Source organism: Ceratotherium simum, chromosome 1 (genome assembly GCF_057802395.1).
Source record: "Ceratotherium simum simum isolate JZ-2026a chromosome 1, ASM5780239v1, whole genome shotgun sequence".
In the NCBI taxonomy this organism is placed as follows: domain Eukaryota; kingdom Metazoa; phylum Chordata; class Mammalia; order Perissodactyla; family Rhinocerotidae; genus Ceratotherium; species Ceratotherium simum.
Genome location: NC_141900.1, coordinates 50,965,857 through 50,993,424, shown reverse-complemented (window position 1 = coordinate 50,993,424; position 27,568 = coordinate 50,965,857). Strand labels below are relative to the sequence as shown.

Genomic DNA, 27,568 nt, shown 5'->3' with positions numbered 1-27,568 from the left:
TCCTAAAGAAATAACTAAAAATTTGCATAGAAATTCATATATCTCAAGGATATTCTCTGCAATACTAGTTAAAATATTAAAAGGCTGGAAATAACAGAATTTCCCCAAAACAAAAATAGTTAAATTGTGGAACATTAACATAATAGAGTACTAGGCAGCCATTGAAATCAATGTTTTAAAGGAGGGGAGGTAGGTAGCAAATCAATAAGATAGGAGGAAAAGACTCTAAGAGGAAAGGGCATGAATGCAACTATTCAGATACGCAAGCACAAATCATGCATGGGAAATGGGAAATAATTTATTTCCAAACACTATTTGAGAAGAAATAGTGGACATTAAGGAACTCCCTAGAATATGGGTGTACCATATGCAGAGCTAAACTTAATCACCTGAGCAGGATTGTGAAATTGGTAAGAACATAAGCTTTGGAGACAAAATACCTGCAATCCGATATTCAAACTCAGCTTTTTCATTTACTACCTGACAATTGTGAATCTGAACCTCAGGGCCCTATCTATAAAACTGAAATAATAATACCTTTTCAAACAACTATTATAAAAAAGAAATAAAAGGATGCGTGTAAAGCACTGTGTAGGTTTGTATCACGGTGAGTACTAATAAACAGTAGTTTTTTGTTATATTAAACCACTATGCAGAAAAGTAAATTTTAAAAGCAGTGTGGAAGTAGAAAGCTACTGTTGTTAACGATTTGCATGGTACTATTTCTAAGTAATTGTCTTAATTATATCCATCAATAAGCATGTAGTATGCAAGTTTACTCACCAGTGAAGTAGCACATTTCAGCCATACACGTAATTGAGAACATAATCATATACTGCCTCTTACTGTTTCACAGGAGAATTGATTGTGATAATCTAAACTAAAATTATTTAAAGAACAGAATTTATGTCTCTGCTTCGTGTGTATCATCAGCAGTCTTTACAGTTTATAAAATGCTTTTGTTCTGCTAACTTGAGCTGTGAGAGTGGCAGTGTAGCTGCTCGCTGTCCCGCTTTATTGGTCAATCACTTGCCCAAATCTACAGAAGCAAGGCAAGTAGACCTCATCTTTTAGTTTAGACCTACTGCTGCCATTTATTTTCTATAAAGGTTACCGATAAAACACTTTCACTTCTCATTTCATAGTTCCAGTTTGTAAGAGGCTCTACAGTCACTATGTATAAACTATTTAAATAAAACTATTCGAAAGAAAAATGATGGTGGAGAAATAATTATGTAACTGAAAAGACCTATCCTTTTATTTTAGAAGCTATTTAGAAAATGATCTCATAGTACATTTATATGAAACATTTTCAGTGAAACATTACATAATTTTGTTCTGTTAAGTAGGTATTATATAAATGAGATTCATAAGGTTTAAATAGAATGAACAGCAATTTAGAAAACACAGCAAGGAAGACAATGCTTTTATATCATATTAACATTAATAGTATGTCAACAAAGTAAAAAAGATCAGCTAAGGCTGTGAAGTTATTTCCAGTTCTGACACTTCAGGATGGCTGGTTTGATCACCACTACTGCTGATGTAATTTTTTAAGTGTAAATGTCATTTACTCAAAACGTATTATTTGCCAACATTCAGTACTAACTTTGTAGAAATACAGTAAAGTGAAGTACTACTACACCTATCATCATGAGACTAATTAAACAAATGAACAAAAACACTTTCATCTCCAAAGAAAATAAAACAAGAACAGGATTTAAGTGAAAAATATTTTGTTTTGTTTTGTTTTTTTGAGCAGGGTGATTAAGTGTAGAACAACATTTTAACGAAAGTTATAGTAGAATCTATTCCTAAGGGTATCTTCGAAAATTTCTTTAGGAACATGGACCAGATGCAAGGTTGCTTCAGATCCTTTAATTTCCTAACTTTCATTACTCCAAAAAGAAAGGAAACATTTATTGAGTGTCTACTAGGTACAAGATACTTTAGTAGGATTAAATTTAACACATTTAAGATGTATTTCCTACTATTAAGATAATTTTCAATGTTAGACTTGCCACTAGGGGGAGTTGATCTTGTTTAATATAATTCAACAGAAGACTGGAAGAACTTCAGGGTAAAATTATGTCACCTACTTGATTCCAAAATTTTATGGAATTATATATTTAAATGGCCATCTTATTAACAGTTCTATAATTATACTACAATATATCTTCTCTTTAAGTAAAATAAAATGGCTATCACTTAAGGGGTCAAAGTTAACCACATCTGAATAGCATTTTCAGCTCAAACAAGATGTATTTTTCTGACAACGTTGGCATATTTTAGACCCCATTAGCTCCAAGGTAGTAATTTAAAAAATTCATATTAAACTTAATATTGAGTTTAATGGTCACATTCCTAAAATAAACTTTGATTAACTGCATTATAAAGTTAACCATTTTTCATCCAGGTAAAAACAACTGATAAACAATTTCAAGTGATTCTGCAAATAGCAGCAATAGGCGTTCCTTATGGAGCAGGGCAGTGATATTTTAAGGCATTTACATGATTAGAAGCAATGCATGGCGCTCAGTAAAGATCTGATAAACATCTATACTAACTGAATAAAATAAAATGAGGGTAAACATGGAAAATGCTTTAGTTGTAGCACAAGAGATTATTAAATACAAACTATTAAAGTCTTAGAAAGTATATTAAAATGTTAAGATAAAATAATAAAAGGTACATCTTATATAAATAAAAGAAAATGTAATATGTTTAAAGGGAAGATCTTTAATGAAATGTTAACTAGGAGTCAAAAATGTTAAACTTTATAATGAATACAAAATTAAAGTATTTGATTTTTCTTTAAAAAGTCATCTAGGTCCTTTTGTAACACACTGACTAAAACTCAGTAACTTAAAAATCCATCAAAGAGATATTCAAGTTTTATGACCATACACATAAAAACCCATGATACCTCTTTATATTTATGCTACTGTATTAGTAATTACACAGGACATGCATTTGGAACGCCTCTCAATTTTAAATAACCATCAAGGTTAAAGTCAGATTAGACAAACACATTCTTATATAAGAAACCACTCTACAAAATGCAAGTATTGTCAACCAGTGTCACAGAATTAGACAAATACATTTTTATGTAACAAACCACTCTACGAAATACAAGTACGGTAAACCAATGTCACAGAACAGGCAAGACAGAAAATTGCTGACTCGGCAGTATTCCTAATGTTAGCCACACTGCAGGATAAGACTTCCAAATTTTAATCAGTCTATTTATAGACGAATATCCTCTGTTAATGCCAAGTCTAGATCTGAAGAACTATGATCATTGAAATTTTAAATGGAAATTAAAACTCCAGAATAATGAAACTTTTAAACCAAGTTACTGGTTTTAAATATAAATCTTAAACTCTTATTTTTCCGGTTTGGATTAGTGACCTAAGTTAAGTTTTAACCAAAATGCACACTTCTGATTTGCTCTGAGTAAAGCTTTAAGGTGTTCTTAAAATTGTTTATGAAAATTTGAAAAATGTGAAATAAAGTGTCTCAGAGATAATTAGGAATAAACACATGAATAAAGCCAATTAAAAGTAAATCTGTCTCAAGCATAGATTTTTTTTTCTGAAAAAAAATTATTTTAAAGTATTTGCCATCTCACATAAATAGCCCACCAAAACAAACAGAAAATCTAAGTTTGTAACCATTCTATTAGACTCGACAAAACTTTGCAGTGGGGGAAAAGGAGAAATTAGAGAAAGATGTTAAGAATGAAAACGTCTGTTTCAGTAATTCCAGTTCCAAATCTTTTTCTTTACGACCCTAAAACCATCCCCAAAGTGATAAGAAAGCTCCTCCAAAAGGTGGCTGAAAACACAAATCCCCCACTGTATCCTGTCCACTACACTCACTCATACCTGCTACCACCTCTATACATTTTACCGATATGGTCACGTTGAGCGCTACAAAATTACTGTCAAATAAGAGCCCAACAGAAGCCAGGTGCACCGGACCAAAAAATACCCTCAGAGGCACTCAGCCCCTTTCTTGCAGACAGCACGTGTTTAGATCTTTAAAACATCTCGCCCTACCAGGAATGAGAATTATGACCGTCCTCTAACCTAACCGATGAGGATATTAAAAGGGGAAAGGGATTTCAAGGCGGACTTAGGTTAACTAATCCACCAGCCCCACAGAGCAGACCAGAGCTGTCAACAAATTAGGACCACGGAAGAGAGAACAGAGCTGCAAAGGGGTGGAGGTGCGAGAGGGTGCGCTGGGGACACGGGGCACAATTTTTAAAATGCAATAATTAAAAAAGGAAAATCCAAGGCCTGAGTCTTTCGACCGGCCTCCAAATCTCGATTCCACGGACTGTGTCAGGAATGGACCTAATCCCGGGACCGCGGGGATTTGGGGGCGGGGTGCGGCCACCTCCCGCACCCGCGTGCCACAGCGCACACCCCCGCGCCGAGGACGCGCTCCGGACACTCACGTTTTCTGCACTGGCTTCCGCCGCTTGCGACTGGCGTAGGTGATGTTGGCGCTGCTGCTGTTCATGGTGCCGGGCCGGCGGCGGCTCCTCCCCGGATCGGACGGCCCACTCCCCGGGAGCCGGCGGCGACCTGGACGACGGCGGCAGCGGGCGCCGGGTTCCACGAAGCCGCTCCCGCCGCTCTACCTGCGTCCTCCCCGGACGGTAGCGAGGACGCCGCGTCCTCGCTCCTCGGCACCTGCAGCCTCGCGCGTCCAGGTGCGCCGCCCGGGCCTGGCGCCGGGGGGCGGGGGCGGAGACCGGCGCGCGAGGTGGCGCAGGTGTCCTCTACACCGGCGGAGGCGGCGCGGCGCTGGCCGCAGGTGAGGCGGCCCGGGCGGAGGAGGAGGCTGGGCTGCCTGTTTGGAATCCCGGCCTGGGTCGCGCGCGGTGGCGCCGCGCCCCGTGACCGTCGCCGCGGCCCCTCGGGTAAGGGAGGCGCCGCCGCGCTGCTCCTGGGGCTTCCCAGATCCTGGGTGCTTCCCGCCCGCGGAGCTCGGACTCCGGCCGCCACTCCGGTGCCACCAGCTTCCGCTCTGCTACGCAGCTGCCCTAGGTCTGAGCCGCTGGTCCTGGGCACGCTCCCGGGACGGAACGTCGAGTGCACCCGCCAGGCGCTGCCTCCCGCCGCCGCGCGCACCGGCTGAATAGCAGAAGCGCCCCCAACCCGTCTCCGGCCCCGCCCAGCCCCTCGTGGCCCCGCCCCGTCCTACTTGGCCCCGCCCTTCCATTCCATCTTCCTTGAGGGCCCCACCTTCCCTGTACGTGATGACGTAAGGCGTAACGACGCCCCCCAGTAGCCATCTTCTTGAGGTCGAGGGGTGGAATTCTGTGGCCAGATTTGCAGCCCAGAAAGAGGTGTGACAACAAATTGCGTATTGTAGCCGAACTCTTTGTAGCTAGACTATCTCAAGGATAGACATGCCAAATAGTGAGCTTAACTTCACCTATATGAGAGACAGTGACTCAGCTAACCTTTGGCTAAGGATTGCAGTGAGCTGGTGGATAACCAGTGGAACTCTAAATTTTCCTAGAGGGGAAGGCTTCAGGAGGCCACATCTGAGTTAAAACATGAAGGCTAGGAGTTTCCTTGGCTTTTTGTGTGTGTTTGTGTGTGTGTCTCCATCCTAAACAATATAACATCTTTTCCTTAGCCAGAATAACTTTGTTATTCTGTAGTCAGATTTCAATAAAGTTGAAAGGAAGGAAACGAGGAAGAAGGGAAGCACAAGGCATTTGGGGATAATAAGCAGTCAGCTATGGTTGGACAGAGGAGCTGGAGGCGAAGTTCCGAAATTCTAGGCTCAAACCATAAAGCCTTGATAAAGAGTCTGGATTTTATTCTGTAGGCATTGGAAGGCTTTTAAAGATATTTAGCAGAAAAGTGACATTCTGGTGTCTTGGAAAAGTCCCTCTGGGAGGAAAGTGCAAACTGGAATACGGGAGATGGATGCAGAGACCGTACTTAGGTCATTGTACTATTTCATTACGGTTGAAATAGTCCGGGTGTAAGTCCGGGGAAGTGGCAGTGGGGATGGAGAGAAGAAAGAAAATTCAGATGATGATAGAAAAGGATAAGAAAATAGGGGAAGAGAAAGAGCAGTCTCAAACGGCTCTAGGATTTCTGACTCTTTCTGTGCTGTTAACCAGGATAGTGAACACAGAGGAGTCTGCTTGTCAGGAGCAGAAGGGCATCCAGATTAAGATACCTAGATGACATCTCACACCATATCCATTCCTACTTTTTAAAATGTCTTCAAGCTGTTTCCACCTGGTAAATTTGTTACCTCAACTTCAGTGCATCAATACATTAAGCTCATCATATGCTTTAGCTGAAACTTTGTCATTGGCTCTGCCGTTCTCCAGATCAACCTATGAATCATGTTCAACTCGCCTACCACTTATATGTAAATATTCCGGCAAATACTATTAAATTTTGTTCTGTACAATATCCCTAATTCATTTCCCTCCACTTTATTCTTCAATAATAGCAGACAGTGCCTAGCTCAAATGCCATACCATGTAGGATTCCTAAGCTAATATTATCTCCTCCACACATTAATTCAATCAAGAAAGATTTGGGGGTGACTCCTATGTGCCAGGAATTATGCTAGTACTGGGGAGACAATGGTGAACAAAAACAGAAATGTCCTATGCTCTCAGGAAATACTGTAATGGAGAAGTACACGACTCAGTATGATCTTCTAGTGGATAAATTGACCTACTCATTGAGGCAAACATGGGCTTTCCCCCCAAAATGTTGATTGAGCTGAGGTCTGAAGGATAAAGTAGGGTTAGCTGGGAGAAAGCAGGGGAAGACCATTCCAACCCAATGAAACAGTACAAGCAACGTCCCTTTAGTGGGAAGGAGCCTGGTAGGTATGAGGGACTAAAACAAGTTCAGTATGAGCAGGGGAGAAGGGCACAAATGATCAAATTTGTGTTTCAAAAATATCACCATATCTGCAGGGTATAGAACAGATCAAAGAGGCAGGAACAGAGTGGAATGGATGGAAGTAATACTCCTAAGGAAATCATCTGCAGTAACCCAGCCAAGAGATGACATTATTGACACTAGGATGGATGTGATGGTGGAGATGGAGAAAATTAATAGATTCCATAGATATTGGGAGAGTCTTGGGAGATAGAGTGGATATATGACAGTGAGGGAAGAGGATGTGTCAAAAACATAATAATAGTGTTCTCAACTATGTATCTGGCTATGTGATAATGGCATGTACTGGTGGGAAATTATTAATTTAGCTTTGGATCTCTTAGGGTTGAAGTACCTTTGAGATAGCTAAGAGAAGATGTCAGGTAGGCCATAGGATATACATGTTTGTAACTCAAAGAAGATGTATAAACTGGAGATATAAATTCAGAAATCATTTGCATTTAGGTGACACGAGAGAGTGGAGGTTGTAGGGTGCAAATATATACCAGAGAAAGACTGGGGCCCAGAGAATTTCAATATGTAGTATCCAATAGCTGAATAGAAGATGATGGTCCTGTAAAACTGAATGAAAAAGAGTTGCTCGAATGGTAACAGGAAAGTGAGGGCACTATTGTGTCGTAGAGGACAAAGTGGAAAAATGTTGGGAGTGGTTCACATTATTGAATGTTGTTGAGAGTTTCAAATATGATGAGAATTGAAAATGTCTTTTGGCTTCTCAACACGAGGTCATTGGTGACTTTAGTGAACACTATGTTAGTGGGCTAGTGGATTGCAAGTCAGATTGAATTGGAGATGAAGAAATGACATCAGCAAGCGCAGACAATTCTTTTTTTTTTAAAGTTTGGCTGTGAAAGGGAGAGACCTAGAATGGTAGCTAGGGGGAGTAAAGTGTTAAATTAGGGTTTGTTGTTTTTAATGGATGATACTTAAGCAGTTGAGAAAGAGAGGAGAGGGATTGAGATTGGCTGTGTAAGAAAGACAAAGAATAGTAAGGGAACAATAGATATTAAAAATAGTAAAGGCAAGAGAGAATGAGGGCCAAAAAAGAAAGGGGGAATTAGGATTATAGCAGATTAGATAATACCAGACAGAGCTCATGTAGGTGCTTTACTGTTCACAGTGTCCTTAGCTTCTCATGAGAGTTATAGGAAATGCAGAACCTCTGGGTGTCCTTACTGAGTCAGAATCTGAATTTAACAAGATCTCCCAGTTGATTCAAATGTACGTGAAGTTTGAGGAGCACTACTCTACAGAAGCTAGAGGAAAAGAGGATGGTGGGTAAGATGTAGTGGGCTGGTAATTTTGAATCAGAAAGATGAAGGAGATGTGATGAAGAGAGTATTCTAGCATGACCTACAAAGGAGCAGGTGTGTTTTGTGGTTGATGGGTTTTGTTTTATTTTAATTTTACAAGACTATAAAGTGAAAGTGATGCAGGAAGTGGCAACAGAGAACTAGGTGATGAGGAAAAATAATTAGGAACCATTTTGGAGATGACACCCTCAGGGAGAGCCAGCTTTCAGTTTAAGGCAAAAGATGGAGCAAAGAAGACAGTGCATACAGGAGAGTTTGCTGTGGATGGATTAGCAGTTCTGGGGGCACAGAGTCAACCATCTCTATCTTATCTTCTCTTTTATTTCCTCATCTCTGTATTCTTATTCATAGCTGTTCTATCTAAAATGTATAAAGTGTAAACAAGTAATTTCCTTCTAGCATAGGAACTTTAAGGGTGAAAAATGCATATCAAAACATAATTTATTGATTCTGTAGTTTAAAGCTCCTTTTCAGAAAAAGGATATACTAAATGTACTAAATCCCAATAATCAATCTTAATTTAGTGTTTTTTTAAAAATGTCCACCTTTTTAAGGTTGTTAGTTCTTTGGTACAATCATTCTCTGTCTTATTTTGTCCTACTTCCATACCTTTATTTTCTTTTTGACTTTAGGACCATTTTCATTATCCAGAAATCATATCATGCTATACTGTATTACAATCAGTTTAGTAACTGATCTTTGTATACCAAGATTGAAATAAGAGTATCAACAAGACTTTCAGAATTCATTTCATTTTAATAGTGACACCATCCACTGCCCTTAAAATTTTTGCTTAGTATGTCAATAAAATCAGTCTTTGTAGTATAATACAATTAAAAAAAAAAAAAAAGAATGAGTTGCCACTTTTAGAAACTATCACTTTCTACTTCTAACATCACTACTGTAGGACATGGTTCTCAAAGTATGTTTTGTTGCCATTGCTAAAATTTTTAAATTTTCCATGAGCCATTTTTATATAATAACGTGATTTTTCTTATAACAATTGGTTTGCATATAAGAGTTTATTAATATTTGACTGCCTAATCCAAAGCACCATTATCCTTTTATTTAGTTTAGGTGAGATGACTTTCTGAGGTTGCAGATGCAACTATATTTCTATGGGTTTCTTTTTCCTGCTAAATATTATGAGAAAAAGAAATAAGTTTTAGGAATGTTATTATACATAGCAGCTGTCTTAGAATAAAGGAAAATAACTAAAATAAATGCTAACCCTATTGTGTCCCAGTACATGCCTTCATTCATTTCATTCAAGATTTTAGCTCCTATAATATGCCAGGCACTGTGAGACACAATGGTGATATCAGACATATCCCTAGCCTCTTAGAACTTACATTCTAATGAGAGATACAAGAATTAATCAAGTGGTTATACAAATAAATGTATAATTGCAGCTGTGGTAAGTGCTATGAAATGAGTAGTCTGAGAATGCGTAATAGGTGAGTTTGACTTAGGGGAGGTTGTGCTGAAGAAGTGAAGAAGCTTGAGCTGAATTCTGAGGCATGGGTAGGCATTTTGTAGGTAAAGTAGGGAAGGAAGTGCATACCATGCAGATAGAACATTTATCACAATTTTTACCTCCTCTTCAATTCTGCAGTTCTTTACCCCAGGCCTTCAGAATGATCTATTTCACTCAAACTCTGCTTCTACGACTTAGATCCCTCATTATAGTTACACCAAATATTTTAGAGAGCATAGACTGTGCTTCACAAACTGTGTGCTGAGGCACCTCAAGGGCACCACAAAAAAACTCAAAGGGGCACCATCATGGGATATTTAAATTTTCAAGGCCAACACAGTGACATCAGTTGGACACTATGCAAACCACTAGCTCCAGGTAGTTCAGAGCTTCAATATTGAATTGTACTCATTCCTTTTGATGGCATCATGTCTTCCTGAGGCTGAGTTTTTGTAAGTTGCTGTTATAAAACACAAGGACCATGGTAAAATGACTGTGGAAAAGGAAATGAGGTTTGAGAAGTTGTAAAGTGCCCAAGAGACATGCACAGCCCATTAAGAATGATATAAATTTTTTAAAAAATTTGAATTATTTTTTTTAAATAGCTACTAAGTTGTTAGGAGAGACATACATGATAAGGTTGGACCTAACTACTTAATATATGGAGTTGTTAGGTATTTCTTTTAGTCTGCAACTCCATGAAAAAATTACTGAGACACTAAGAATACCACGAACCGGGCAAGTTTGGGAATCTTGAGCATAGTTAAACCCTTCATTAACAGATGAGACACCTGAGGCCCAGAGAGATCAAGTCACTTGCGCATTATAGCCTAGAATTCAGGTCTTGTGACTTCTTTTCCAGTCAAAAATATATAATTTATCTCACTTTGAACTGGTTTGAATCATTTCTTAAAAATAATCAGTTTATGCACTGCTTGCTTTGACTCTGACACTAAGGAACAGACATAAATATCTAAGGGCTATTTCTTTTTTTTTTTTCTTTAATTTTATTTATTTATTTATTTTTCCCCCCAAAGCCCCAGTAGATAGTTGTATGTCATAGCTGCACATCCTTCTAGTTGCTGTATGTGGGACGTGGCCCCAGAATGGCCAGAGAAGCTGTGCGTAGGTGCATGCCCAGGATCCGAACCCGGGCCACCAGCAGCGGAGCGCATGTACCCAACCGCTAAGCCATGGGGCCGGCCCCTAAGGGCTATTTCTAAACACTTAATGCCTTCTTTCCTCGCTTGTATATTCTCAACAATGTGAGAGTTAGAAGCCAAAAAACAGGTAATTAATAGGTCTTGAAGAATTCTGGAAATAGCTTTTAGGCTAATGCTAGTCTTAACACTGACAAGGAAACTACAAAAAAATGTAGGAATAATTTGTTATTAGTCAAAATTATTTTTATTTACTTAGGTATAATGCTTTGTTGTAAGAAACATCAAGATTTTCAACACATGAAAGAACATTATCTGTTAAAATATTAATGTGTATTAGGTTTAGATTTTGATTTTTGTTTGCTGGACCTTTTATTCTTATAAATTTGAAATATGATTATGGGAAAGGTTATAAAAAAGCTTCATAAGATTCCTATGTGATTTATTAAACATTTTATTAAATAATATATATATAAATATTTTTTGTTTAAAGCCATTTAGCTTTAGAGATGAATATATTTGGAATTTATATAACAATACATATTTTATGCACTTTAAATCATGATACAGAAGAAACTGAAATGAAGATCAAATACATTTATATTAAAGAAATATTTAAAAAGAAAATTATATTAATGTGACAAGAAAAACTTAAGGAAATATAAATTATTGTGACACTCTGATCTAAAATCTATAATTTAGATCTGCTAAACTGAAAGACTAGCACATTCTTATGCATATTAAGAAACAAAAACAATGTATTCTTTCTTGAAAATGTTTAACTTGAATTTAATCAATCTGTAAACAGTGGTTCTCCACTTTGTTATACATTGTAATCACCTGGGAGCTTTAAAAAGTGCTGATGCCGGGGGTCCCCTTCCAGATTTTGATTTAGTTGATTTTGATTTAGGTGGTGGCCTGGGCATCAGGATTTTTAAAAGTAATAGTTATATTGTGGTTATGTAGAAGATTCTTATTCTCAAGAAACTCATGCTGCAACATTTAAGTGTGAAATATCCTGGTGTCTGCAAATTACTTAAGAATAGTCTAGCAAAAATAAAAAAATAAATAGTTAATTAATTTAAAAAATATATATATACACACACACACTTGTGAAGGGTATAGAGGTATTTGTTGTAATATTCTTTCAACTTTTCCATATGTTGAAAATGTTCATGATAAAAAGGGAAAAAAATAAGAGCCAAAACAAATAACCATTTACCCTCACTTTTAGAATTTAGAGACAAAATAATTATTTGAAGCCTGATAACTGTTTCAGTGACAGGTGGGGCTGGGACTGATATATTAATGACCCAGCTCTTAAGATAAAGCTTTATAACTTGCTCTAACTCTGGATATTGCAGGAAACAGATGGAAGATAAGTGAAAGAAGATTCAAATGAAATTTCTGCACTTCTCTAATGTGAGAACAAACTTAGAGGCCCACATGCCCATTTTGCAGCATTTGTGGGCCAAAGAATATATGTGTAGTTAGCTGTGCATTTCAAGAATTTAGCTGGTTTATGCTGACCACAAATTATTCATTTTGCTGTGTTCACCAGTCAGTTATATATATTAAAATGCTAACAGTTTCTAATACCTTACAAATATTTTTCACTTGTTCTTATACTATAAATTTGAAATTTCTTCTTTATCCACTTTCTTCATATACTCTCTGACTTGTGTAAGACTTTATAATGCATCAGTAGTCAGGATTTATATCTGTAAGGCTTGCATGCTAAAAAAATAGCTTTTTAAAAATCTTTTGGGAAAAATGTTAACTTGCACCCCAAGTTAAATCTTTTCACCTTAGTGCTGTGGTTAACAAGTACAATAAGTAAGGGCCTTAGGACCCTCCTCAATCAAATGCTATACCAAGAAAAATCTGCCATTACATGATTGCTAAGTTGATAATGATAAAACAGATCTGGTTATGTAATTAATGAAGGGGATGTAGCTGAGGGTGGAGTGTCCTGTGTAAGAGCAGGTTCTCCACCCTTCCCTCCTAAGGCAAGGCGGAAGAATTTCCCTTGTCAAACTTTAAACTTTAGTTGAATTGCTTTCCTGCCTGAATACAGATCGACTTCCCATCTGCCTTTACAGAGACAAGGAGTCCTGATGGAAATGGGTTAGAAGGATTCAATTTATTCCCAACTTTTGGACAAATCTCTTACATTCTTTCAGTCCTTGCTTTGGGTTGCATCTGTTTTGGTTATCTGAGTCTATAAATAAAGAATCACGTAAAGCAAATGTGTTTCTGAAAAAAAGCATGGAACTCAAATAATTATTTTGGAGTACATTGGTATTTAAGGAATACCAACTAGATTATTTTATAATGAAAACAATCTTTATCTAAACTCTTCAGAAACCAGAATTTTCAAATATTTATTAGATATTGTATTTTTCCATACTTATTTAAACTAATATTTTGTGAGTGCTCAGATTGATGCCAACTTTTTGCATGATTCTTTGAAGCATATCACCGCCACCACCAAAAAAAAGTCAACATACACCTATATTAGTAAAAACACCAGTCTGAATCCTGCTAGACTGCTTTGATTGTACATGGAAAGTATATGAAAGATATAAAATGCAAACTTTAACTCTTTTTGGTTATTCTTGAACAGCTCACAGTTAAATGTTAACTTTGGCAAGAACTGAATTTTTTATGTAGTAACATGAATTTAACCCCTTCTTTTAATTTTTTCATAGTATTGTTGATAAGTCTAAATAGACATGTATCTAGTAATTTATATTCTTCTTTTAATGTCTAGATAAGGAATTTCGGTAATCATTAAATGTGCATATAAAAGTGTGTTCCTAAAGTTGCTTTAAAAAGCATTTGGAATGAAAGTTATGATTTAACTGATACTAGTGAGATGTTACTGATGCATTAAAAAATGTTCATTTTTTATTTACATACCCATATTAGTAAAAACACCCCAAAATATTTTACATACCCCAAATATTTTTTTTACATACCCATATTTTTAATCTTTAATATTGAAGTACAAACTTAGGAAGATTTTTCTAGGAGAACTTTCAGTCTTCTTTTTTTCTTTTATGTGTGATTAAAATTCGAGAGGATTTGACATCCCAAATCTTTCCTTTGTTAATATTTTTCTTATATGGTTAGTGGAAAACACAAATTAAAATAAAGATAAGGTACGAATATTGCCATATTGGCAGGTTTTACCCAGCAGAAAGAAAGCCACTAATGTAATCTCTAATAATGTCCTTTCCCCCATTTTAGTAAGAAGGTTTGTGTTGTTCTGACATTAAATGGATTAGCAGCAAGCCTGCTGAGAAAAATACTCAAAGGTATTAAACCCTTGCAGTGTTGGTTTAACTGTAAGTACTGTAAAATAAGATTAAGTCTGAGTTTGGAAGAAGAACTAGATTTGACATAAGACTAAAAGGTAACAATATTCACAGATGCCTGAATTAATGCTTCAGTGAAAAATATAATTAGCACAAGATTTGAAAATATGTCTCCTTTGGCAAATGTCTTCAGAGAGTAATCAGTGCTGTAGACTGATGTAGTGGAAAGAGCACTGGGCAAGTGGCCAAAATCTTTGAATTCGAGTTTGTTGCTCTAGCACTCGCTAGTTCTCTGACCTTAGTGAAGAAATTTCTAAAGTCTTTGAATCGCAGTATGGTGGATATGGCCAATTGGCAACCATTCTCCACTTTATAAGTGTGCATTTCTGTACTGCAGAGGCTGAAGGCTAAAAACTGCATTTCCCGGATTCTTGTGCAATTAAAGTTGCAGATGCAAATTAGGTGCAGCCAATTAGATGCACTTGCTGAGATTTGGAAGGCAGAAGTCAAGTGAAGGTCATCTTCCTGCTGCTTGCATTGTTTTCTGCTAATAAGTGAGATTGTGAAGACATGATTTTTGTGTGCTAGGTTCTAGCATTCAAGTTCTAGTTTCATAGGTTTTGAGAGGCTGTTGTGGTGGCAGCAGTGGTGGTTTCCTGATCCCTTACTTGTAGCTAACATGCTTGTAGTGGTGTGTTTTTTAACTCAATAAATTCTGTAGTGAGTTATGGATTCTTCACCTTTCTGACTGAAGCAGAAGTAGTTCTCCTAATAGGTCAGTTCTGCAGCGTTCTGGAAACATTCCTCGATGCCCAGCCTAGAGCCTCTATCTCTAGCCTTTCTAATTATTTTGTAAGGTTTTAAGTCCCTGCATAAAATTTCTGTCCACTTAAAGTTTCTGGAGCTTATTCTGTTTCCTGTACTGAATCCTAATTGATACACACATATGCAAATTTCACTCATACCTCGCAGAGTTGTTGAGAAGACCAAACTGTATTATTTATGTATATTTAATATCATTTCCTCTTTTTTGAAAAATGGGTACTCATGATATGACAAGCAGCTGTCAAAATTGCCTCATGCAATTTTCCTGTCACTAATTTTACTCAGATAATATTGGTCTAAACATGTTTTGTGAAGTATTGGTTCTGTTGAGCAAATAACACAGAAAAAGCAATTGCATATTCCATAGGTATCTAGACATTATAAATCTCTAGTTCCTAAGAAGGTCCAGGAGTTTGAATGAAACCTTCCTTGTAACTGAAATGAATCATTTTCACTTCAATTTTTTATTTTCTTGTTATTGTTACATTTTTTATGATGTAATAATGAGAAGCACTGTGGCTAGTTCTATAAGTGGAAATGGACTGACAGACATAACTCCATGTCTGTCAAAATTTTGAGCAGATTTGGAAAAACTTTGCTCTGTGTCCTCTGACCACATGCTTTCTGAAGGAATAAAGTGATCCTTTTTATCATCTTTTTTTTTTTTCCCAGAAATATTTCTTGTTGCATCTGTGAAGCCAAGAGACTTTACACCTTTAAACCAGCCCACATGCCCAACAACCATTAGGGCACCAAGGCTCTTCAAATCAAATATTTCTTGACTTTGCTTCATTGTTCTCTGGTTCCAGCCTAGCTCCTGACTCTCGTCTCCATTTCTGTTTGTTTCTTCTGTGCCCTTTAGACTTGTAATGAGTCTTTTATTCTACCTCTCCTAAAAGGACTCATTCCATTGGCTTTTTTTCCTTGAGACTTTCTTGCATGTATATATATTTTTTCCCCCTTAGTTTTGGTCCTTCAGGACTTAAATTCACTTGGATATCAATTATAATAAACACCCTCCAGTTCTCCTCAGTAGAAGAATTCAGAAAACAAGAGAATTACACTGAAGACTCATTACTTTCTTATATAACTTTAAATATTGGACAGAATAAACTACATCAAATTTTCTAGTGCTCTGTGGATCAAAGCTCATGTATTTACTTCCCCATATATAAAATTCCATTATATAATCCCATTTTCATGATTTCACCTATCATTTCTTTTTTGGCCAATTCTAACATTAATAAAATAGTTCTTAATTTTCAGACTTACCTTGAATTTCTCTATCCCATTTTAAATACTACCGCAAGCTTTGTACTGAACACACTTTGTTCTAAATACACAGGCCACTTCTCTTCTCAAGAATCTGTAATTTCTCCTGGTCCATCAAATCAATTTTAAATAGCAATCTTATACTCCATCAACTTATCTAACTTTTCTTTCTTATCTAATTATATCTTCCCCATTTCCTAACACATGCCCTCCACTTCAATCGGAAAATTTTCTTATGATTTCCTGAATATGTCAAATTCATACTTCTCTCTCCATCATCATGTTTAGGTGGAAAACCTACTCTCCAATTATTCAAATTGAATCCATCAGTCTCATAAAGTACTTGCTCATGCCATATGTTCTTCACATTAATTTGTATTTTATCCTGTATTATTTATGATTTTTTTCATTAATAAGCCATATTTCCCTTGTGATTGAAGGACATGCTGGTGAAATAAGTGCTTAATCAATGTGTTCAATTGAGTTTAATTTATATACTTAATTAAAGCAACATACCCTGAACATTTTTTATTAAGTTACACATCCTAAAAATTACATTCATATTACTTTTAATTGTTGGTTAGTCTGTCCCAAGTTTTCTCAGCTACAGTGTCTCTTATTTTCAGATGTTGATAACAAGTTTGGTATATTGTAATTTAAGATGACCTATGTAATTTAGTTTATATGCTGAAGCCAGATCATTTCATTAATTGTACAGTATAATATTCAATTGATAGGCATAAAGGATGCATTCATTCAACAAATATTTAAGTCCCTGCAGTGTACTGAGTAATGGGGATAGCATAAGGAATAAGACATGGTCCTTGCCTTGCTTTCAGAAAATGTACTGGGTGTGCAGGGTGAGGGGCGTGAACAGGAAATCACCAGAGTGTGATGAGTTTGGGATTACATTACTTGAGGTAAGTACAAGGTACTCTGACAGCACGTAAAAGACGCCTAATCTAACCTCAGGGATTCTGAAGTCACAAGCGAACCCCTGAAGAGTAGGCCTTACTCCAGCAAACAAGGCTTGAAGGAGACACAGGAAACCCAGGGCAAGGTCTGAAGGCAGTGAAAGACAGTCTTGCTTGGCATGTGAAAAGTTTAAAGATATAGGAAAAATTATTTAATTCCTTAAATTTTTCTGCTAGTATATTTAGTTCTGATTCAGATTTTATATGACTCTAGCTCATATCTTAAAATCTAACAAAATTACCTCAAGCCAAAAAATTATGCTGGGAATATATTTTTAAAATAATATTTCATAAACAATTATTATTCCTAAAATGTTTGCAAGGGGAAAATTCTTTTCCTTCTGTCTTACATCGTGTTCCTAAGAGCTTATACAGAGCTTATACAGCTTATACAGTTCCAACTTCTTTACATCTTTGCCAACTCTTTTTTTTTTTTTTATTATAGCCATCTCAGTAGATATGAAGTGCTCTCCGGAGAAGGGGATGTGAGAAGTAGGATAGTGTAGGGGAAGGAGCCGAGCAGGACTGCGGTTGCAGCTGGAGGCTAGCTTTAGCCTGGTCCTACAGGTGACTCCGGAGCATGAGTTGTTTCACAGAGTTGGTCCCACCTTGAGGCCAGAAGGCTGGGCTGGTGTTAGGAAGGAGGGGAGGGAGGATAGCCTCCTAGATGCTGCGGTGCGGTGGCTTCCATGGTGCAGAGAGAAAGATTAAGGAGAAGAGGGACGCAAGCGAGACTTGTCAGCCAAAATTCAGAGCATCTGGGGGTTGGATACAGCTGGGTGCAGCAGCTGCTAAAGGCAATCTGGGTGGGGAACTAACAGGACCCGCTAAACCTTATTTCTTACATTTTAGGGATTTTGAGTTCCAACAACAAAACACTTGTTCAAATGTCTAGTACACTTTCATGTGTTATGAAACTTAATTGATTTTGTTGATTTTGAGAAAAGTAATTTAGAGAATAAAGAAATTATGTACTGTATGTTTAGCCTAACACACAACTAACTATATGACACGATGAATTCAACTTAGGTGAGATTAGAGTCATTTCTTCAGTTTTATCGTATACTAGAAATCTACCAAAAAAACCATAAGCCATTAGGTTGGAAAAGAACGGTCACACTGTGATGAACTGTTTTATAGTTGTTTTTTTTTAGACAAAGGCTCAATTTATTTCCTTAAGTTTTTCTGTCTATGATTTTTCTTTCCTTTTCTTATTTCTTCTATTTTTTCCTCTTTTTATTTGCTTTCATTTTTCTCTCTTTCTCTCTCTCTCTCTTCTTTTCCTCTATCCCTTCCTTTCCTTCCTTCTTTCTTTTTTGCCCCACTGTTGTGAACTGACTGTCATAGGAAAACCAAAGCTAAACCTGGAACTCAGAAGAAATAAATTGTTTCAGGAAATTGAATGTGCTTTTATTTTTTTCATTTTCATTCACATAAAACTTTGCGAACCATTGTATGATTGTGGTCTTCTCTGAATTTTAATCTTCGGCATTCACATCCAGAGTACTCCCCAAGAAATTGAATAACACTTATTGTGTTTCTTAATCATTAAACTTTGATGCATTTATAGAATGTTCTTTGAAATGACATTCTTGAGAAAGTTAAGTCCCTTAAAGGTCCCATAACCTAGGGAACAGGACTTCCTAAACCTGTTGTACTTAGCTAAGTTACTTACCTATTTTTGTATGGAGTCAACTTGTCACCAAAACAAAATTAATATTGCATTCTCCTTTGGTCAAGGACACATTAAACTTTTAGTGCAGTCTGCACATCTTTCAGGAATGCAGAACCATAAGCAATTAGTTGCATACACTCCTTATGACATAAGGTGACTTTTACAATATGCTGTGCTACTATTTAAAGTTAAATGCTCACACTACATATTGCACCCATGAAAAGATTATAGGCTGGAATAATTTAGCTCTAATAACTTTAAACTTTTTTTGCTACAGGTAGTGGCTCCATTGATGATGATACAAAACTCTAATATGATTACTGCAATTGCATTGTACTGTTTTAAATATCTGCTGTGTGGTATAGCAACCAAAATGTTATTCATAATGGTAATTCAGTAGTTGGTTTGCTCAACTGTTGGATGGGGTGCTGTGTCCATTCCTAGGCCAGTGATCTGTCTTTGTCATTGTGGTGATAATTCCAAGGAGAACAAACATCTTGGTGTACTCACATTAGCACAACTGTACTAGTCAGGAAAACTGGTACATAAAATGGTCCATTGTCTTCTTTTTGATTCATTAGCTCTGTAAAAAGTATTTTGATAAAAAATTTTTTAACACATTTGCATTCACTTACCTTGTAGCTTATGTAAACTGAAATTATTTTCAATTCTCAAAAATGAATGAAATCTATCTTTTCCGTTGAATCTTTTTTAAAAAATGAAAATTAGTGTTTATTGAATATAGGCCCCATTCATTTTACATACTTTCTTTCATTTTGTCTTACAACAACCCTATGAGACAGGTGCTTTTTTAAAAAAACTGAAATAAAATTCACATACCATAAAATTCACTATTTTAAAGTGTACAATTGAGTGGTTTTTAGTGTATTTACAAGGTTATGAAACCATCAATACTATCTAATTCCAGAACATTTTCATCACCCTTAAAAGAAATCTCATACTTATTAGCAGTCACTCTGCATTTCTCTTTCTGTCAGCTCTTAAAAACCCACTAATCTACTTTCTGTCTCTAGGGATTTGTCTATTCTGGAAATTTCATTAAAATGGAATCATACAATATATGGCCTTTTGGATTAGCTTTTTTCATTTAGCATAACATTTTCAAGATTCATCCATGTTGTAGCGTGTATTAATCTTTCACTCCTTTTTATGGCTGAAAAACATATTGTGTTGATATATCACATTTTGTCTGTCCATTCATCAGTTGATGGACAATTGGGTTGTTTCTACATTTTGGCTATTTTGAAGAATGCTGCTATGATCATTCATGTACAAGTTTTTGTGTGGACTAAGTTTTCATTTCTCTTGGGTATACATCTAGGAGTAAAATTGCTGGGTCATATGGTAATTCTATGTTTAATATTTTGAGGAACTGCCAAACTGTTTTCCAAGTGGCTGCACCATTTTGCATTCCCACCAGCAATGTCTAAGTGTTCCAACTTCTTTACATCTTTGCCAACTCTTTTTTTTTTTTTTATTATAGCCATCTCAGTAGATATGAAGTGATATTTCATTGTGGTTTTGATTTTCATTTCCCTAATACTAATGATGTTGAACATCTTTTCATATGTTTATTGGCCATTTTTCTCTCTTCAATGGAGAAATGTCTATTCAAATCCTTTGTCCATTTTTGAAAATTAGATTATTTTATGGTTATGTTGTAGGAGTTCTTTATATATTCTGACTACTAGACTCTCATCAGATATATGATTTGCAAATATTCTCTTCCAGTCTGTGGGCATCTTTTCACTTTCTTATAGTATTCTTTGATGTAGAAAAGTTTTTAATTTTGATGAAGTTCACTTAGTCTATTTTTTCTTTAGCTGCTTGTGCTTTTGGTGTCATATCTAAGAAACCATTGCCAAATCTGAAGTCCTAAAGATTTGCCCCTGTATTTTCTTCTAAGAGTTTTATAGTTTTAGTTGTTACATTTAGGTATTTGGTCCACTTTGAGTTAATTTTTGTACATTGTATGAGGTAAGGGTCCCACTTCATGCTTTTGCATCTGATATCCAGGTGTCCCAGCACCTTTGTTGTAAAGACTATTCTGTCCCGCATTGAATAGTGTTGACACCCTCCCTTCAATATTAGTCATTGTCATCTTCTTTTTAAAGAGACTTTCATGGGCTTTCTCATACCACTTCCAAGTCTTCTCTTGTTTTTTGACATTTCTGAAATCTCATTTCTTGCACAAAAAAATTCTTATACCAAGTAAGCAAGTTAGAAAATGTCACCTTACTCATATCCCCTTATAACAATCAATTTTTCCTTCAGATTTGTGTCAGCTTGTCAAAGAGTTAAAGGCAAAATTCTAGAAAATAATGTGATAAGTGTAAATAAAAAATTTAAAAGGTATCTATATTTTGTGGAGCATTTACATAATATTATTTAAATTATATATATGTATAGGGAAATGGCCACATATCAAAGGTATGTTCTGTTGAGGTTTTCTCTCTGTATAAAGATGCTCAACCTCAAAGGCAGATAAAGATTGAATACTATTCATTATACAAACGTTTATTGAATACTTGCCATATCTTCTAGGCGTTGCAGTAGCATCACTGATGCTAGAAAAACTAACACACCTCCTCTCCCCAAGGGACTTACCTAGGAATGGAAAAAGATCAGTAAACATATGATTACATTCAAGCTGTGTGGTAGAGGCAATAAGTGTTATAGGAGAATAGGGAACAACTAATTTTGCCTCGAGTTACTTAGAAGGTCACATTCATTTGAACAGGTCTTGAAAATAAAATAAACAAAACTCTTCTAAGAAGACAAGAGGGAAAGGCAAATGATTTTCCAGCCTACTGGATGACCTAAATAAGTCAGAGAAGCATAAGAGGAGAGCATGATGTACTGAGAAAAGGATCGGTAGTTTGCTGTGACTAGATGCTAGAATGTAGATGGGGAATATGCTGGCCACCGAGGACTGAGAGGTTGGTTGAGGCCAAATTATAACCTGGGCTAAAGGGTATGGACTTGATCCTCTAGGCCACGGGAAATCATAGAGCACTTTAAAGTAGGAGATGATCCTGTGCTTATCGTAATTTATATGTTACAGCAATGACCTACTTCCAACTCGGAACTGTTATTATACGATAAGAGAGACAGTGTAACACAATGGTCAAAAATTTAGACCCTAAAGACACAAATGCTAATTCAAATTCACTCTTCCCAACTATATATTTATGTGATTTTAAGTAGGTTATATAACGTCTCTGGGGCCATCTTTCCTCACTTGTAAACCTCACAGATTTATTGTGAGAATTAAATGAGATAAAATAGGTAATATCTTTAGCACCTATTAATTCCTGGAATATATTACATGCTCAGGAAATGATAGTTACATAAAATATCTTTGAAGGCTGTCTTGTCTTCCCTGTGCCAAATACAGTGAGTTGTTCTTCAACCAATATTTTCGAATGATATATGGGTTTAAGGGGTCAGTACAGTAGCATTTGAAAATACAGATCTAGAGCTTAAGAGTGAGTTTGGGCATGGTAGCTACTGGCTATGAATCAGGATATCATCCAAATGTAAATAGGAAATGAAGCTCTTACAGTTGTACAGCTTCAACAGAGAGAGCAGAAACTAAAAAGAGAATATTGCTCAGGATATTGACAGGGAAGCAACTTTTAATGGAGCAGTTTTTTATAGTTTAGGAGCACATAACCTTTGTAAAAATTATGAAAACTCTGCATGCTTTTCCAAAGAGAATATGCACATATATAGAAAGCACATGTATATGCAGTTTTAGGCATTCATGAATACCGTAAACTCATCCCAAGAATCCCTCATTTAAGAAGTGAGGAAATAATAAAGAGTAAAAAATATGAGACTTGGAAGGAGAAGATAAGGGAAAAAATCCATACTGGAATATATATAAACTTAGATTGTATCTGTGGTGACTATGTAAGAACCTAGGATCTTTGCTGGTGATATGGAATAGGAAATCAAGAAAAATAACTGCTCAGCACTTGGATGGAGATCCTTATTTATCCATATATCCAAGTTCAAACCAAATATCCGGCAACCTTAAACTGGGCAAGGAAAAGCCTCTGACAGTGTTGACAACTTTATGGTCAAATATGTCATGGATTTCCTCCAAGTACACTCGTCAAATACGGAGAGTAGACATCAGGCAAAGCATATTGTATCCATATTGTTTTTCAAATGCATGTTTCTCATCACCATTAAAATGGCAAGCCCATCGAATGCCCAGAGAATGATATTTTCTAATTCTCAAGTTTTTGGGAAAATCCTATTTAGACACAATGGTTTGTGTAGATATAGTGGTAGAAAAAGCTCCCTAAAATGCTTATGTTTCTTTCTAATTTAAAAATGTTTTCCATGTTTTATAGCCTCAATCTCTTTACCTATTTTTAGAAGAATTGGAAAGATAGGTTAAAAGGTCCTTAGAGTTATATTTCTGATTAGTTCCTATTGATGGAGTGAGGTTATTCTTATTGACTGATTGGATTCTGCTCATCTCTTTGGGCCAGAATGCTTTAGTAATTAACCAATTTAATCCATATGTTATCTTTTCAAAAATAAATAAATTAAGAAAATAAACCCTCAAACTAATAGAAAATAATAAAAATAAAACTTTATTATAATTAATCTTCTAAATCTATAAGCTATTGCTTGATCATTAGAAATTATGTACTTATATCATATCAGTCCATCCCCATTTGGAATTGTTTTATAGCACCACATTTTAACGTTATGCCATGGACTTTTACTGAGGAACAGTTTTAGAAATAAATATGTTACTGTATATGCCTCTGTATTTTTCTGAAAAACTGGTATTTTTTTTATTCTATAGTTAAAAATTATTCCAAGAACTCCGAACCAGGAAAAAAAGATTTATTTCTCCTTTTGAACTATATTCCTCAAATTACATGAGTCATTTATTAAATTAAAACAAAAACAAAGGCATACAGACTGTGGTCAGTCTAAAGCCTATGCCTTATCCCAACATGGAAAAGAGGTGAATGAGGAGCTGCTCTCGTTGACTCTGGGCTAAGAGGCCCCGGTCCCTGCTACTTGTCTTTAACCTTCCTTAGGGAGTGCTAATTTCAGAGTCATTGTTCCCAAACAATGAAAGTGAAGTAATCATCGTGTTTCTCTTTTACCCTTGTGAAGTAGGAAGCTCAGAACTAAGGTTTGTGGCTTTTCTTATACATTTCTTGGTGAAGGATCTCTTAATATAGCATTCTCCTCTCCCCTTTGTTTTCTGTAATTCTTTCAAGTTAGCATATCTGACTTAGAGTGAAAGCAGCCTCAAATCCATTAAGTTGATTGTATATACATTAATCTGTCAATAATTTTTTCTTTCAAATTGATGGAAATAGACTTTCTGTTACAGTCTCCCCAACAGGTCGTGGCTTCCCCATCCTCCACAGTGGCTTTCCATAAAGCACATGCTCAGAGGCAACGAGGGAATGATATAGGGCAAAGAGACCTCTGTACATCTCCAATAGTCTCAGTTGAACTCTGGGATCCAAAATGAAAATATAAAAATGTGATGGATTTTGTAGTTAGAATACAAAATTGTTTGTGAATTCTGAATTTGTGGAACAAAAATGAACCAGTAAATGGTGACTTGGATCTCTTATAAAACTTGGGCTGTGTGTGTGTGTGTGTATATTTCGCTCTGGATAAAGAGGATGTTTTAAATCTTTAATTGTATAAACGCAATTCTATGGTAGCATTTAAAAATCTCTTTATGCATGATTATTATTCATTTTTATATAAACTTGAAAGGTGATTAAAAAAAAATGAACCAGTATTTGTGTGTCTTTTTGAAAAAATACATCTTGAGAAAAATATTCACTCACACCAGTTACTACACCCAAAACCAACAGATGACACATATAACCTGAAGCTAATAAAACTGATGACAGTTATATCTATTTAAGACTATGGATTGTGACAGCTGGAGTATGATTTACTGGCACAATTGCTAAATAGAGTCGCTGCCTTTTCCATATCAACATTCTAACAATTGGCGATAACTGTGTCCATAGTGAAGCATGAGCTCAGGAAACCGGCAATGTCACGTTCCAAAGCTAGATTTGTAAAGGCGCCTAAGTGATGTTAGTTTGAATAAATGCCACCCTGAAAATTCATCTGTGTGACAACTAACTCTGGAACTTTCCAATTCTCTTTAAATACATCTGTAAACTTGCAATAGGTATTGATTTGAAGGGAGAAAAAATAGAATATAAAAACATAAATCTCTTCAGCCTTAACAAATATTCAATTCAACAATTTTTTGTTGAGAACCTAACATTTGCTAGACACCATATTAAGAGGTTCGAGGTTTACAAGATGAGCAGGACATTAAGATAATATGTAGACCTTCTTCCAATGGAAGAATACGAAAAAGAAAAAGGAGAAAAAATAAGCAAGAATGCCAGAATGTAGGCATTTATTTTAGCTTTGTTTGTCATTCTGTACCTACTGTGATGCTACTGCCCTTGGCACACATCTAAGGACCATATCAGTGGTCCTTCTCTCACTTCAACCCTTCTCCCTTAAAGCTAGTGTTAATTAAACACCTGTTAAAGAACAGGTGCTGAATTCTGACCTTTTCACCTATTTTAGGAAGTAGTAGAATTAGAAGGCTACATACTTAACATGACTTAAAAGGCAGATCTCCCTCGTAACTAGTACAGGCGTGCTTGAGGACCCATTCATTATTCCCTGTTTTTCTGCTTGTGGGACATGGCAAACATGAAAGCACTGTTAACCAATCAAAATTCAAGAACTGCAATTCAAGACTGTCAGGTACTTTAAATTAGATTTATCATGATCCTTGATGCATCATTACTTTCATCATTAGTCCATGCAATTAGCAGAAAACAGTATTAGCCATTCCTATGTCAGATCAATGGTGTCACATATGTGAATTTAGACTATGTCAGATCAATGGCGTCACATATGTGAATTTAGACAGTGTAAACCACTGTACTTGTTTGCCTGGGACTGTCCCATTAGCATTGACAGTCAGGTGAAACTCAGTCTCTGGCAAACCAGGAAGGCTGGTCACCCTAGATCCTACACTAATTGCCTCACATAGTTCATTTTTCTTTATTTAAACTTAGCCAGAGCCTGTGGCTAGCATTTAATCACTAGTGTTACTGGTTCTCAATATGTGCCATATTCTATTCTAACCATTTGAGGAAGATACTATTATTAACCCCACTTTACTATTGAAGAAACTGGGCACTGAGAATTCAAGTACCCAGCCCAGGTCTCACAACTAAGATAGATTCCAGTGTCCACATCCTTAAGTACTTTGCATTAGCGCCGAGAAACAAATTAAATATCGCATCAGTGTATTCCTTCACATGCCTACTCTTCTTCATTGACAAAACAAATAAACATGGGTGCTATGGATTGCATTGTTAGATTGAAATATAATAGTGCATTTCCAATGCTAACATAGAGTATTTAGCAAAAGTAACATTCTAAAGAATATGGCCATATTCAAACTGTTATTATTTGTGTAATATAGCCCACTTTAAAATTGTAATAAATAGTATTTTTGTCAGCTACCTCACTGAGCAAGGAAGTAAAAGGTTATTGGAAATACAATATTTTGGGTTTTAAGATTAATCTTTACTCTGCTTGTTTTAGGATCTGGGGCTCTAGAAGCAAGCATAACGTTTCCATTATATTGGGACTGGTTTGTTTCAATTTCATATTTGAATCTCATTTGCCTTTGCTCTGATAAAAGACCATTAGACCATTATCATTTTAACTTTAAATGTACTTATGCACATGCATAAATGAGATGGTTTGTCATCCTGTACTTCTTCGTAGGATGATTTGTCTAATGTCCATCTCTCTGAGGAGACTGTGAGCTCCCTCAGGGCAAGGATCCTATTTGTTGTGCTCAGTATTTTATTATCAGTGTCTGACTCAGGGTCTAGTTTAGAGCAGGCACCCAATAAATGTTTGTTGAGTAAAAGAATGTCTGAAGAATTTAATAAATGGACAAACATTTAGAAGTTTTATAGCATTGAGTCAGGAGTGAAAAATATGGCTGCTGAGAATTAAGAAAAAAGAAATTTTAAGTTATAGAAATGAAAGTGAACACAGTCAACTGATGTTGGAACATAAAGTTAATGTTATTTTATTATTGCAGTTAACATTTACTGGGTGCTTACTATGTGCCAAACACTGTACTAAGTGCTTTTTAAAAATTTAATCCTCATAACAAATCTACGAAGCAAGTATTATTATAGGCCACAATTTTACATGTGAGGAAATGAGCCTTTGAGAGGTTAAGCAATTTTATTATGGTCTCACTGACAACAGGTAGTGGAACTGAGATGGTAATATTAATACCATATGCTTCCACAGAACTCTGTACTTCCCTTATCATGATACTCCTCCAACTTCTTTGTATTTGCTTGTTTAGTATCTGTCTTCCCCAGTTTATGAAGGCAGAATCTGTGTCTATCATATTTAACATTTTATTCTTAGAACCAAAGTACCTGGCATCCAGTAGTAGTTGCTCAACAATATTTGTCAAATGATTGAATCCATAAGTTTAAGA

General features: G+C 36.1%; 1 protein-coding gene across 1 annotated transcript in view; it reads right to left on the bottom strand.

Moving 5' to 3' along the window:
* AHR (aryl hydrocarbon receptor) overlaps positions 1–5,126 on the bottom strand; it is a 46,313-nt gene extending 41,187 nt beyond the window's left edge. The window contains exon 1 of the mRNA XM_004418953.3: positions 4,466–5,126. Within this exon, the coding sequence (XP_004419010.2) occupies positions 4,466–4,530 (65 nt within the window). The 5' untranslated portion in view covers positions 4,531–5,126. The remainder of the gene's footprint in view (positions 1–4,465) is intronic.
* Between the last annotated feature and the right edge of the window lie 22,442 nt (positions 5,127–27,568).